Here is a 16,035-nt window from a genome sequence, read left to right as displayed (position 1 = left end):
TAATTGAAAGTAAGCTGCGGCAGCCATTTTGTAGCTACACCTGCAAGCTCAAAGAGGCTGGGGACCAGCTGATCGAAATAACTATTGCTATTTCTGAGTAAGAAAATGTAGTGGCTAAACATTTCTGAGCTTTCTTGGTTGAAACTGACTATCTGGTTCCTTTTCAATCTGAATTCCACCCCGGGTATGGGACAGAATTGCCTTGGTCACTCTGTATACACTGGTTTGTGGACAGGAAGAGTGTGTCCTTGTTGGTTCTCCAGGATATCTCAGCAGCATTTATTTATAGCCCACTTTCCACATGGCTTACAAAATGATTTTAATAATTCCAAATTAAAAACAAGATACTCCCCTCCCCCGCACACACACACTTTGAGAGATGCCTCCCCTTCACACACACCTTTAAAGTCTTGGCAAATAAACAAGACTTGCAGATTAATCCTGAATATCTTCGAGGAGGGGGCTTCCTTCATTTCCTCAGGGAGGCCATTCCACACAGCAGGAGCCACCATGGGAAAAGGTCTGGGCCCTGGTCAGTGCCAGACAGACCACCCTAAGTGTTGGACAGCCAATAAATAGCTGGTTGAGGATTGCAGCTAGTGAGTTGGGACATAGGGAAAGAGATGGTCTTGCAAATATTTGGGTCCTAGGTCATGAAGTCTTTAAAAGTCATGACCACCAGTGTGAATGTAACTTGGAAACAAAATAGCAGCCAGTGTAGCTGTTTCAAAAATAACCTGCTCTGAGAAAGCCTACTAAAATATGTTCCTGGTGGCTACACCAGGAACATATTCCGGCTGCCACATTCTTGACCAGTCATGGTTTCTGGGTTATCTTCAGGGATAGCCCTACATAGAGTGTGTAGCAGTAATCCAACTGTAAGGTTACAGAAGTATGGATCAGCATGGTCAGATCGGCTGAGTCTAGGTAGTGAGAGTTGGTGAACCAGATGCAGCTGACAGAAGGTGCTCCTGGCCACCATGTCAACCTGCAAGGCAGATTCCTTGAGCACCCTCAAGCTCTTAACCTGCTCTAAGAAAGCCTACTTCACTCCATCTACAAGTGGATTCAGTATCTCTAGATTTATCAGCACGTCTGATCAGCATTACCTCCGCCTTGTCTAGATTCAGCTTCAGTTTGTTCTGCTTTAGCTACCTGACCATAGCGTCAAAGCACTGGTTCAGAACCCAGATGGACACATCGGGAAATTTGGGTAATTAAATATAGTTCAATGTCATCTGCATAGCGATAGCACCAATCCTCAAAGCTTTGGACAGCCTCGTGTGTGTGTGTGTGTGTGTGTGTGCGCGTGCATGCGCGCGCACGTGCATGAGAGAGAGAGGGAGGGAGAGAGAGAGGATTCTTCACCTTCTGTGGAGACTCTTTATGTCTGTTTAGACAGAAAAGAGTTAAACCACTGAAGGGCTGTGGCCTTAGCACCAACTTGATATTCAAGTCAGTAGGTAAGAATAGAGCAGTTAACCATGTCAAAGACACAGATCAACAGGGAAAACTGTCCCCTGTTCAACTTTAGATCATCCACCAGTGCAACTAAGGCTACCTCAGTCCCAAACTTCATACTACACACCGTGCTACTCTTCCAGATAGAGCTGCTAACCTCCAAGTGAGGCCTGGACATCTCCTGGAATTGCAACTGATCTCTAGATCACAGAGATCAGTTACCCTAAAGAAAACTGCAGCTTCAGAGGACAACTCTATGATATACCTTAGATTCCAAATGAAATCCCTCCCCAAACTCACTCCTCCACAGCCACTGCTCCCAAATGTTCAGGAATTTCCCGGGCCAGAGTTGGCAACCCTACTTATGGACCATTTGGTCAGCATATACCTAGTTGATATGATCATGTTTTGATTTCAGTCTTTCTTGAAGGTGCATCCCAAAAGATGTCTCTGGGGGGGTTAGTTGATAACTGGCCTATGGTATCGCACAAGGTCCCATGCCTTTTAAACCTGTATGAAACCACTGGAAGAGATCATGTGGAGTTTGGAGCACACAATTACCAAACTGTGGATAACACTCAGCTCTTACCTAAATTCACGGAGGTGATGGAAGTGGTGAACCAGTGTCTAAAGGCAGTAACAGACTGGATGTGAGTGAGTAAAAGGAAACAACCCAGACAAGTAAGTGGTACTATAGACAGATGCAAGAGAAGGCACAGCCTGTTCTGGAGGGACTTAATACTTCTCAGGAAGAAGTAGGTACACTCCTCAGGAAGGAGCAGGTACCCAGTTTAGGAGTATTCTTGGATGCCTCATTGTCCATGAAGAGACAGGTAGCAGGTGCAGCCAGGAACTCCTTTTTCCAGCTTAGACTGGCTTGCAAACTGCAGCCAATCCTGCAAACAAAGCTGATCAGGTCACAGATACCCTGTTAACAACCATATTAGTCTGTTACAACACATTCTATATGGAGCTGGTTTGTAAGACTGGCAGTTTCAGCTAAATTGGAACACAGATTCTAGAGTGGGTACTGGAACCCATTATAATGAACAGACAGCACTTATCAGTTACAGCTGCATTGTCTTCCACTTTGTTTCCAAGCCCAATTCAAGGTGCTTGCTTGGAAGTTTAATAAATAATGTATATAAATAAAAAATTGGCAGTCTTGAACTCTACACAGAAGATGCCAGGAGTTTCCACCATCGGTTTTTGGGATCCCCTTCTAAAACCAAACAGAAACATTACATAGGAGCCTTGAGACACCCTCCTGCTACTACAGCTATTTTATTGTATTCACTTGTAGTATGTAATCTCAGTGGATCTCAGTGAGAAAGATGGACTACAAATAAACAAAAACAACAGCTAAGTCTCAAACATCACTATCGGTATCCCCAAAGACTGCAGAAAGTTAAGCCATTTCACTAAGATACAATTTGCACTAAGTAGAGAAAATCAGTTCAAGATACATGTTCAGTTCTAGTGCTAAGCCTCAAGTGAGTGGGCAACCATTCACTCAGCAAGTTTCCTTAGAAATGGAAATCTGGAAACAGGAGCAATCACTTTTAATTAGATTGCTGAATAACAGCAGCAAATACAAAATTTGTTGTGGGAGTCACTAGAGGATAGTCCATCCTGCCAGAAACAGGGTTCAGGTAGGTGGGGACTAATGAGGAAGGAATCTGACGACTCTTTGTAGACAGAAATAAGAATGTGGTGACTCTGAGGAGAAAGAACTGAGTGTGAGCCCACACCACACCACCTGAGGCTGAAGGTGCCCTACCCTTGTGCTCATGTAAGTAAACAATATTTTAATGAGCCAGCTTTAGCTTGTGATATAGTCAAATGGGAATGTGAAAGCTGCCAAATTACTTAGAACATGCACAACTCTGTACATCTTAAAAGCTTGTGCATTTCTTCTGCAATAGAAGTTAGTCAAATCAAAGGCACTGCCTGATTTCATTTGTCGTAATTTTCCCCACAGCATGGCTCCGAAATGGGTGGAAAAATAAAACAGCTTATACTCTGTTGACATTTCTTTCTTTTTTTCCATGTTCCATTATCTCAACATTCTGCAACAAAAATTGCATACCTGCAATTACAATTACAACTAATTGATCTGCCATTTCCGATGTCATAATTAATGTCATGTTTTAATAGAGTTATAATCATTCCATAATAATGGTTTTCATTCACCATATTTCCAAAATGGGAAAGAATACAGTGCTCAAAAGCAATCAGCAGTTATGAGGCTCTTTCAAAATATCCCAGAAGGAGCAACTTAGCATAATGATCTTGCAAAACGGACTTTTGAATTTTTATCAGGACAGCAAAGTAATATTATGCAAGCTATGTTTCAGTGCAATTTGTCCCCAAACATCCATAGGCATAATAAAAATCAATGGTTCAATGGCAAATGCATTATGTCTCCTAAAGGGTTATTTAATGTACTCTTAGTAAGGATGGAGAAAAATGATGGTTTCTGGAGAACAGATGGCAACAAGACAAAATATCATCAGACCATAGTTGACGACTGCAATTTATGTTGTGTACAGATGTGTCAACTTAAATGCAGGGATTCTGAAGCCAATAAAAGTACTTTCTGAGGCCACAAATCAATTTTTCATAGCCATTGGTTGTACTGCTGGCTCACTTTTAGAACTAATTCCTTGACTACAGCAACTTAAATGACATCTCCAGAAGTTCATAATAAAGGGTGGAAATGAGGGGAAAAATCAAGAGCAAAACTTACTGGAGAGAGGGCCATGGAATAAAGACTGAAAACACAATTCCTCATCAGATGTGCAAGGAATCACCATTGTAGGGCCCTCTATAGCTCTTCTATACCATGCATGCACCCCACGAGCCATTACTGGAAAAGGCAGGTCAGCATATCCAAGCCTTCAGTCAGGAATTTACTGGACCACAAGGCAATTTCCAGGCTAAGTCATAAGTTTGAGAGGAAAGTTTGAACAGGAAAACAGAAGTGGATCAGCCTTCTATTTTGGTTAACAGCTGGCATATGGTGGTGCTCACCAAACAGTGGGAGGGCGAGTGGCTCCATTCTGCCTTCCCATGCTCATATGGCTGAGCTCATAACAGAAGAAAACATGCCTGAAGTACTCCTAATAAAGAGATCATGGTCCTCTGGGTGGAAGACATTAAATACAATCACAGATAATTTAGAAGTGTAAGAGTGCATGGTGATAATCAAGGGCTTCCTAAGGATAACAAAGATAAGAAGACCCTCTTGTGTTTAAGTCAGCAAGTTTCTGACAATCAGAGATACTTCTGAAGCACAAGTGTTAACAACTCTGCTTGAGTGAAAAGAGAAAAAAAACCCTTTCCGTATCAGTAGAAGGAAAAAGTTCACATGTCATTCTACCAGAATATAATCTATCTTCTGATGACTACATAAACTAACAGTGTGCAAAATGGCAAACTATTTTTATCTTGCCTAAATGTAAACCATGTTGGCAAGAGAACCCTGTCATCCCTTAAATTGACTAGGGTGAATAAGTGCACAGAGGAACTGGCCAGACTTTCATGGCTCTAAGTCGGTTTTTTTGTTATGCTAAACAAGTCCCAGATTTTGAAAAACATTAAATTTTGAATATTTTTATTTGCAAATTCAGGCCTCCTTGTCTGGGAAAGACATAACAACAGCAATATGCTTTTGAATTTTTTACAGATAACAATCCCCTTTAAGACCATCTAACAGGTAATCAATAGGATACCATAGCCAAGTGATGCGAGCTCCGTGCACCCAACATTCACGTGTGTGAAACTTCTAGACGCTGTGCACTTGATTCCCTACAGTAATATGAAGCACAGTGACACCTTTCTAAGCCTACTGAAATAAATGGGCACAAGCAGACTTGCATCTTTTAGGGCTGCACTTTAGAGAAACAGCCATGCAAGGAAGTTACCAGTAACAGGAACTTTACCATGCTGGCTATTACTTATCAAACTGAACAAAGGGATGCTCCTACAGCCTTTGGTCTGAGGTGAATTTATATTGTACTCATACTGTAAATAAAGCAATTGCAGTAGGGTGTAACAGGTCAAAAACTACTATCAGCTTCTAAGTCACTTCATCTGAATTACCTGGCCGATATCTAAAACCCCTCAGTAACCATAAAATCAGATATGTTCACTATGTAGTATTAAATTGAGAGATCACAGAGGATAAACAGGGCATCATTTGAATATTCAAACTTCAATTACATTCCCAATGTATTTACTGTGATATCCTGCCCCACATGAGAGGTTCAAGGCAGCTTACTTGTTCATTTACCTACCTGTTCCCTTTGTCCCTCACCCTTTATCCCTTCCACTTGACATCCTTCCCATCCTGCCAACCTACATAATTAATGAGTGATGGTGGTGGAAAGTGCCCTCATGTGAGTTGACTTATGGTGACCCCTACCGGGGTTTTCATGGCAAGAGACTAACAGAGGTGGTTTGCCACTGCCTGGCTCTGCAACCCTGGTCTTCTTTGGAAGTCTCCCATCCAATTACTAACCAAGGCTGACCCTGCTTAGCTTCTGAGATCTGATGAGATCAGGCTCACCTGGGCTATCCAGGTCAGGGCAATTAATTGGACACGGACGTAAACATTTTAGTTATGGTTCTCAAAAGGCTCATTTATCTATCTCTAAGTAACTTTTTGGTTTTATTTATTTACTTCGTTTATACACCCACCATTCTCCCTGATGGGGATCCAAAATGGCTTACATGTTCTCCTCTCCTCTATTTTATCTTCACAACATGCCGTAAAGTAGGTCAGGCTGAGAGTGTGTGACTGGCCCAAGGTCACCCAGCAAGCTTCCATGGGAGAGCAAGGTCTCAAACCTGGGTCTCCCAGAACCTAGTCTGACATTCTATCCACTGTACCACACAGGCTCTCCAGTATACTTTGAAGGGTTTTAAAGGTTTCCCTGCCCAAGGAAAGTACAGCTCTTATCACGAGTGACTGCACTGGGTTCAGAGTTTCAGTTTTCTTCCTCAGTGACTATAGGGACTCATTTCCAGAGCAAGAGATCTAGAAAGTGCTCTGCAGACGGAGTGTGGCAGGAACACCGAATTATTTTCTACTGTGCCAGTGCTGCTTGCCTGGAAATAACACTTTATCATACCATTATTGTCTAACATGACAAGCAGTACTCCTTGTATACAACACTATCCTCTCTCACAAAGCTGATTTAACAGGTAGTACAACTAAACAAAATTGAAGACAGTTCCCACCTACCTGAATCATATGCAAAATCTCTAGGTTCTTGTTTAATCATCAGAGGAGGGGGAAAGGTTTGGTTGGCTGAACTGCCAACCATAGCATTGTGTTCATATACTGGATCATGGTATTCCTGCTTAAACCCTTGTGGTGGAAAAGGGATGTTTGGCTCAGACATCTGCCGTTGGTACACTGGGCGTCCTTCCCTTGGCATTGCAGGCAAAGGAGGGAATGAACTGCAAGGTTCCGAGAGCTGACGGCGAAATCTAGAATTTAACACAAGAAAATCCAGTCGGACATGCAGAATGGTGTTAATATTACTTCTAAAACTGAAAGGGGGCTGCACACACAAACATGCACGCATGCACATGAACCAATATATGATCCACATCTCTGGGGTATCAAACACTTTTTCACATACAGCTTTTATTATGTAATTCTTGCAGAGTGACACTTTCTGTCACTCTGACTCCATGACTGGATAGTGAAGGCAAGAATTTTGTATCTTAAAAGTTATAAATGGTGCAATGTTCACACTCAAACCACAAGATTTATACTTTAATAACCTGTTTTGGACCAGTTGAGGTCCTCTCTTCTACTTTTTCCTGTGCTAATACTAACCTCCAAGTGTATATGTGTGTGTGGTGAGGGGCTGTTAAAAAAACCCAACTCAATGTTGAAATCTCTTTTTCGATCAGTAAGATCTGAAAAATCAAATACACACACAACAACCTCTTGCAATGATGGAGGCAGAGATTAAAAAAATCTCTCTCAAGACAAGAGCATAGCCAAAAACGAAATACATTTCATAGAGCTAAAAATACTTTATAGCACAACGAATGGAGTGGTGCCTCTGCAGTCCACCTACACCTTCAGAAAATAAGATCTCAAATTCAAAGCACTGAAAATAGCTGTTGACTGGCGCTGCATTCATTTTCCCTCTTTTCCTTTTAGACAAGAAAAGGAGCAGAAGTCATCATTAAAAACTGTCAGGAATGAATCAGAAAAATGGCAACTTGAACTTCAAATAAGAAACAGGCTCACTTGTGAAGCCTCAAAAGGAAGTTAAGAATACTTGCACAGGAAGCTTCGCATGGAATCAAGCCATATGTTTATACAAGTGGCTTTGATTGCTGTTGGTTCCTGTTAGGGCCATTTTCATTCCACATGTATCTTTTGTGAATGGTGTTATTGGAGCTGCAGGTAGGCCAAGCCAGAAGGCCGCAAGAGTTTGCAAACTGAGTTCTGCCTTCTGCATATCACTGGTTTCCCCACTTTGATCTTGGCTCAACCCTGCCACCATACAGTTATAGAAAGGGCTGTAGATCAGTGGCAGAGCATCTGCTTTGCAAACAGAAGATCTCCCTGGCACACCCAATTAAAAGGACCAGGCACTAGGTAAGGAGAAAGACTTCTGCCTGAGAAGGCAGTTTCACATGAAAGGTTAGAATGCCAAATGGAAAAAAAAAGTTACTTATAACAGGAGCCTGTCATTAAATTTATTGCAGTGAAGGAATTCCATTGGACTTGAGATGGGCTGGCTCTGGAAAGGCAGGAAAAAAACCCCTCTTTGTGCAAATGTACTTGAGTGTAGGCCCACTGAACTCAGTGAGGCTTACTTCCTATGAAATATATATATAGGATAAGGCGGCATGCCTGAGTTGCACATTTCAGCAGTAGGGAATGAGGGAACAACAAGTAAATGTTTGATCTGACTTCCATAAACAATTATAATCACAATTATAATCCCAACATATGTGTGCGTACAGTGCTGTCAAATTGCAGCCAACTTACAGCAACCACATAGAGTTTTCAAGGCAAAAGATTAACAAAAGTGTTCTGCCATTCCCTGCCTCTATGTAGCAACCCTGGATTTCCTTGGTGATCTCTCATCCGAGTATCAACTAGGGCACATCATGCTTAGCAATTGAAATATGACGAGATTAGCCTAGGTCATCGAACACAGATTTAGTTCAAGTAACAAATGCTCTACCTTAGGATCCTAAATAAAAAAGTTAACCAGGGTGATTTAGGGATGTAGTTCAGTTATTTTAGCTTTTGTGGTTTTGCTCAGCCTAAAAGCATTTGAACATAGTTTGTTTTGGCAGCTGAACTTCCTTTCCCTAAGCTGTTGCATTTCAAAAAGCTCAAAGGGGGAAAAATCCCCACCCTTTCAATTGATACCATGCAAATTTTTACAATAACAAGTAGTCATGCCTGTAGACTGTCTATTAAAAGAAATCTAAATAAGAACGGAGAAATGATCATCTAGTAATTTGTTGATTTAATGGGCAGGAGTATTACTTTCAAGAGAGTATTACTTACAAAGCTGACCTCAAGCAAGTGAGTTAAATGTATATATACTGTCGTAGGCCCAGAAAATCCACAACAACTATGTATATATACTCTCCTGGGCTTTCATGAACATGCACATGCCCACGTATAGTACATATGAAAACTTATTTCATATGTACATGCAATGGAACTTTTTTACTCCATGTCCCACACTCCTTGAAGACTTTTCTGCTCACCTATCTGCTACTCACTACTCCCATGACATCCAGAAAGCCAAGCAGACAAAAGCCTCAACTATGGAAGACAGGAAGGCTACAAAGAAGTTCTGTGCTGACCAAGATGTTTGTGCCACCTTTCAAATTTTATTGAGCTTCTCCACTCTGCCCCATTACGTACAATAACTGTGAACAACAGTGGCATAGTCATCCATGGCCACTAGTACAAAAACTGTGAAATGCCTTCCACAAAACCCAGGAAGACTTCTATTCCTACCTGTGGTCCATAGGGAAGCTGTTATCTGGGATAGGCTGGGCTGGAGGCAGACGAGCAGGAAAACCCCGATCAGGTTTAGGATTCTGAGCCGAGTTTGGGGATGCATGGTGCAGGGGTGAAACTGGAGTGCTTGACGGAGTTGGAGGGTTGGAGGGCTTCATTCCCACTTGTGGCTTCTGATCATAGGCACTGCCAATTAAGAGGGCAATAGTTTAAGGAACTGGAACCAATAACGCAATGTGGGACCACTGTCAAGCGCCAGTCTTGTACATATGAAACTTCAGACTGAGTATTAGCAGAGCTGTTAACAACTATTATCTGTACATCTTCATTTACCACCCCAGGCTGAGAGTTAAGGACTGAACTGTCTAAGGATTCAGTACTCACACAAATAAATCTTTATTCTCCTTTTTGTTTCACACCATGTGGCTTTCTTCTTTGTACATGGAGCAAACAGCAGGAATCACAGTAAAATAATTGATGTTTTAAAAGTTAGTCGTATGTTACTCTCCATTACAGGAGTGAGTTTTGTTTGTATCACTGCCTTTCTACCCAGTTAAAGGCACCCGAGGTGCTTCACAAAAAAGTGCAAAATCGTTTTAAAAGATTTAAAAGCTGTTCTTCATTGTAATACCCCTCCAAGAAACCAAAATTCTATAAAACATCAGCACTGTATCAAAAAAATGTTTAACAGCATCTTATCACAAAGAAAAGAAAAAAGAAAAAGCAGTCAATTTAAAAAAACAGCCCAAAAAACCCCAAACCCTAAACAGTCATGTCTTAAGCTGGGAAACACTAACACCAAATCACAAAACATCCTCAAGGCCTTCCAAAGTGAGAGGAAATTGTTTTAAATCTGCTTTGAGAAACCTGTTGTGATGTTGCAAGTCTCACCTCCTGGGGAGGGAAATCCATAACCTGGGAGGAAAGCTGCTGAAAAGGCCCTCAGGTAGGCCTCAATCTAAATTCAGATAAAGCAGCTTCCCTCATGGAGGCCTCATCCATCCAGCAACACTTAAGAAGATTGATTGGAGGACCTACAAGGATTCTTGCTTGCAATCATCTTTGAATTCAGGAGAAGAGCACTAAGGATGCTTTACAATGTGTTACAAGACAGCAGCTGTATTATACCTGTGACAGTTGGTGTAAGGAGGTAACAACACTTTCACTAGGGGCTGGTGGGGGGCCTGGGGGCACTCTCAGGTGATAGTGTTACATCAGTTCCTGAGAGCCTCATGTAAACTGTTCCAAATTTCTTATAGAGTGAAAGCAAGCAAGTGCATGGTCCACTGGGTGATATTGGCTCCGTTCAGTCAGGTGTTGAATACCTCTGTGTCTTGCAGCTACCTCAGTTTTATTTAAGTAGTTATGCACAGGTCAAAGTCAGGCTTGCCATATGCCAACCGTCCTGGCCCCTTATCCCATTGCCCTTTGGCATTCCAGCAGCTGGTAGGAGGGATTTTTTTTAATTTACTGTTGGGCAATGGAGTTATGTCACTTCCAGGGAGGCGTGATGTCGTTTTCAGGCTTCCACTGGAAGTGATGTAATTACCCAAGAGTGATTTAAAAAAAAAAATCCCTCCCACTAGCTGCCAGAACAACAGTAGGCAACAGGAACTAGAGGTAGGACAGCAGGCTAATAGCAAAGCTGTGCTTAACTAAAACGGAAGTAGCACTAACATAATGAGGAAGCCAACACCGTACTGAATGGAATTTTCACCCAATGGACCATGTGCTCGCTCCCTTTCACTCAGTAAGAAATTTGGAACAGTTTACACGTGGCCCCCAAGGAGTCTCCCAGGCACACAGTGCTCAAAGCTTACATCCCCATAGGGGGGTAGCTGTGTTAGTTAAGGAACAAAATTTGAGTTCAATTGCCCATTAAAGACGAAGAAAAATGTCCAGGGTAAAAGCTTTTGAGAGTCAAAGCTCACAAAAGCTTATACCTTGAAAAAGCTGTTGGACTTTAAGGTGCTACTGGACTCGATTTTTATCATTTCCGACAGTTGCCCACATTGTCTTGTTTGCAATTAAGCTCTGATGTATATTGCAATGAGCAGAAAGTACACAGGCAATGAGAAAGCAGCAGCTGTTTTTTTAGTCAACATATGGCATTGCTTTATACCAAGTTAGACCCAGTTAGACCAAGTTGGTCTGTCTAGCTTAGTATAGTCTGCTCTGACTGGCAGCGTCTCTCCAGGGTCTCAGCCAGAGAAAGTTCTTTCCCAGCTGAGATTCTCTAACTGGAGATGCTGCAGATTGTGTCGGGAACCTTCTGCAGGCCAAGAATGTGATCTACCAGGACCCCTCCCACTACTGGAACTGGTTTCTTTCCAAAACAAATAGCTATTAAAGAGCATAATGCTACCAAACCCATTAAAAACGATCCTATTGCCATTTTTTAAAAAAAGGTTTTGCTCCCCACCCCTTATTCCCAAAGGCCAGCAACCTGCTTCTGAACAGTTAACAGCATCTACAAAGCCTCACAGAACGTAATTTTTTTTAAAAAAAGACCATCCATGAATACGCATGCATCCACACAACCCATCTGCAAAACTTCTCAAAACACATAACATGTTGTTCAGGCTTGCCTTTTGCAAGAAGGCCTCTTTTAACCTAATGAATGTAAAGTATTTTAAAAGTGCATCTCATACACACACACACACAACACTCTCATGGCAACTAAGACTCACCCTTTTGAAACTCAGGCTGTCTCCAAGGGAAGAAGAATACATTGTGGATATTTAAAGAAAGGCAAATTACTTTAAAATGATTTTCAAACATGCCAGACAGGAGTGCAAATGCTTCCAAGAGTCTTCAGCTAAATGCACTCACACTCTTTATCAGTCCTGTCTGCTGAGGGTGGGATGCGGGTGATGGAGGGTTTGGCTTTATTACTCCTTTGGTCCGTTTCCACTGAAGCTCTATGAAAACATGCAGGCTACTTTCTTTACCTGACATTGTACAGGCACTTTTCCCCATAATTGAACTTGAATGGCTGTTCTTGACTACAAGCAGAGCCGAGCTCAGAACATGGACTGTGGGGTTCCTTCTTGATTTTCACTGAGAGACCATGAAAAGCCACTGGAAAGAGAAGAGGGAAAAAACAGAAAAAGAAAACTAAGCATGTGCAAATATAAGCAGATGTGATCAGGAAACCAGAACTCAGGTACAAGGTAAATATGACACTGTGCAGGTACTAGACACAGCTAAGCCTTATGTGGAAATGGTGCCCTCTGTTATGGATGTTACCGAATCTTTCATCCCATGGTTTCAACTCAAGTGTCCCCGTTTGGTCTTTCCTTATGTGCACTGAGTGACTCCATGCACAGATATAGGCCATTTCCACACACATTGAATAATGCACTTTCAATGCACTTTAGCAATCCTTTGGAAGTGGATTTTTTGTTCTACACATGGAAAAGTAGTTCCAAATGTTCACTAAAGAATATTGAAAGTGGATTATCCAACGTGTGCGGAAGCAGCCATAGAGAGCCAGTTTGTGCAGAGGTTAGAGTGCCAGACTAGGATCTAGGAACCAGGTTCAAATTCCTACTCTGCCATGGAACCTCACCAGGTGACTTTGGGCCAGTCACACACTCTGTCTAAACCCCCTCACAGGGTTGTTGTAAGGATAAAATGGAGGTGAAGAAAATTATGTAAGCCACACTAGGTCCCCCACTGGGGAGAAAGGTGGGGTGTAAATGACATAAATAAAAGATGGCACTTTCTGTTCTTGCCCATAAAGGCATATTGTTCTTGCCCATAAAGGCTCTCTGTGTGTGGACACACAGCTGAGAGCTGTTCACACACAGAGAGTTTTTCTGTTATACATGTGGAGCATTCACAAGAGTGGACAGGTGCATCAAAGCCATATCTCCGTTGACTGCACTTCTGTAATTTCCAGGTTCATGCAAACGATATCCAAATGCAACACTTAGGTTTATTCCCCACATCTAAAATAAGCAAATTCACTGCAGCTCATATTTTCATTTTGCCTGTTGTAGGACAAGTACCCTTCCTTTGGCTCAATGCTACCAAAAAAGTACACGAGTAATTAAAATCAGCCGCTGCCACCCCAGACAGTGAACAAGATCAGGCACCTCTTTGGGTATCAGCAGCAGATGTCAGAGGCCCTTTGTAGTGTTAGTGCTTTTATTGGCATAGCCAAGATGCCAGCTTATTAGTAAGGAAGCAACAGCCCATTTGCATTTGTGTTTAATTATCATAAAATTCAAAAGTTCAATGCTCACCAGGAGAAAGGCCTTCAAAGTATCATTACAAGGCAGAGTAAATTTTAGTTGTGAAAGCACTTGAAATTCTTGCTCAACAGAAATATGGACTTGCCATAAACTGTCACCCCCCCCCCCACACACACACACATTGATCATACGGTTCTCTGAATTCTGGAGCAACTTGAATTTTTTTTAAAAGACACAATGATTTTAATAGCAAATACTGAAGAACATGAGGCAAATGAACCGTAGGATACCTATTGCCTAGTTACAATTTTTTTGTGTGTATTAAGAAAATAGCCCTCTAACTGGGATAACTCAAAAATAAAATGCCTCAGGAATGAAATAGACAAGATCAGACCAAGCATAGCCCGTGGATGTTCCTCTTCCCCATTCCTTGTCCTACAATCGGTCATATCACCTTGTTCAGTCTTTAAATATAAGCATTATGGAAGATTTTATTCACCAAGGAAAAACTGAGGGCCCATTTCTTAACAGATGCAGTTTTCTAAAGGATTATGTAAATACATCTTCCTTCAAAACCCTAAACAAAGCCTACATATCAACAAACACACTACCAGAGACTGAGATTTTGATCAAGAGATCTATGTTTCAGAAACTGGAGAATGAGGATCCAAATTTCCCTCCCTGAAACTCTTCTTCAAAATGCTCAGCAGATTATGAAGACACATTCAATGACACTGCATAGCGCCCCACTCCCCACAAAACAATTAGCCTTTTAGAAAAGAGTACCATATGTTTGAACTCTTTCCTAAAAGTTCGTCATTTAAGTGAATACTTTCATATATGGCAGGTCTTTTTTCAAGCACCTAAGAAATACATGACCACAAGCTGAGATAAGCAAACTGCATGTGTGGGCGGGGCACAGTAGCTTAGTTCAATAAAACCATGTTTTGCCACTAAATGAACATGCACATGTGCTTTCCCCTCCTCCTAGCGATCTAATGAAGGATAGCCACTTTCAAATGCATCGGCCCCCAGACTCACCTGGGCGGCTGGTTTGCTGTCCATGGGGCTGCTGGGGGAGGCAGAAAACGTGGCAGCCACCATGTTTTCCCAGGCTGCCTTGGTCCACCCGCGCCCAATAGAATTCAAACTCTCCCCGGCCAATCAGCTCCGGCTGGGGAGCAGTCAGGCTCGGTGGCCAGACCGTAGGAGCCCAGTCTTCCCTCTAGTCCTCAGATCCACTATTTAAGCAGGGCAGCCGCACCGCAGCCCCAGTCGCGTTCTGGCAAGCAAAGTCCCACCCTCCACTCCCTTATTCTGGTTGTTCTTTAAGTAGTTCTGTCACAACTTTTGGAAGGGGGGGGTGGCTTGGCATTGGGATCTGATCCCTCTGTGGGGAGATGGGGCCTGCGGGCCACATCTAACCCCATTTATAGGGGATTCCCATAAGGAATCCAGGGAGTGAGGCCAGGGGGCAGGCCCAGCGTGGAGGCCTGCCACAAAAGACTCACTCCCAGGTAGTAGGGGGACAGTAAGGGGTGTACACCCAATTGACCCCGCTAACTGCCATCCCTCGGTTTCCCCTCCACAGCAGGGTCTGTGGGGGCTGGAGGGGATCGACTGGCAGGCGGGTCACCCGTTGTGGGATCTGATTCCTATGTGTGTCAATGCTCCTGTCACTGTAATCAATAAAGTTGTGGCCTTTGTTAACTCCAACTGCTGTATTCGTGGTTGTTTGTCGTCATCGCTCCCTGTCTCTTCCAGCTGCCCATCATCGCTAGACAGCAATATAGTTTGAATTTTTCTTACAAACCAGGATTCCACACACGTTGAATTGGTGGTGCCTGTCACATCAGCCTGTCATATGAAGACAAACCTACATTGGCTACACCATGTATGAACTCTCTTCTATGTTCTCTCTCACATTAACAACATTCAAATGTGGCACAAATAGCACAAGAGAAACTCAAAGGCACACCTGAGACCTCATAGAGACACACTCCTGCTTTATGGTTTCAGAAGAGACAGCTAGAGACCTTATACTGGTCCCAGAAAATAAAATATAAAATAGATAGAAGATATACTTTTTAACTGGAACAATCTCTTTTGATGTAAGGTATTGCGAATTTTCAAGTTATACAAGAGTCTTCAATAGTTCAGCCCTAGAAAAAACTAAGTTGGCCCAGTAGGTGCCAATATATTTGAATATCTTGTTAGAGGTTAATAGATACAGGACAGTCTCTGTTTTATTAGTTACAGAAATCGTAATCCCTTGCCAAGAGTATTGCTGGTGACTGCCAAACTAGGCTTCTCAAAGGCCTGGCATTACTATTCCTTATAGTCCACTAGAAAATC

At 42.4% G+C, this 16,035-nt stretch overlaps 1 protein-coding gene across 1 annotated transcript in view; it reads right to left on the bottom strand.

Annotated features, from left to right (window-relative positions):
• The window catches only part of ETV1 (ETS variant transcription factor 1), an 84,285-nt gene that overhangs the window by 27,167 nt on the left and 41,083 nt on the right, over positions 1 to 16,035 (bottom strand). Inside the window, exons 6-8 of the mRNA XM_054991983.1 lie at positions 12,433 to 12,562; positions 9,479 to 9,667; positions 6,710 to 6,957 (exon numbers count right to left, since the gene is read on the bottom strand). Coding sequence (XP_054847958.1) covers positions 6,710 to 6,957; positions 9,479 to 9,667; positions 12,433 to 12,562 — 567 coding nt within the window. The remainder of the gene's footprint in view (positions 1 to 6,709; positions 6,958 to 9,478; positions 9,668 to 12,432; positions 12,563 to 16,035) is intronic.

Source organism: Eublepharis macularius, chromosome 11 (genome assembly GCF_028583425.1).
Source record: "Eublepharis macularius isolate TG4126 chromosome 11, MPM_Emac_v1.0, whole genome shotgun sequence".
Classification (NCBI taxonomy): Eukaryota; Metazoa; Chordata; class Lepidosauria; order Squamata; family Eublepharidae; genus Eublepharis; species Eublepharis macularius.
The sequence above is the reverse complement of the archived record's forward strand: the minus strand, read 5'-3'. Positions and strand labels throughout refer to the sequence as shown.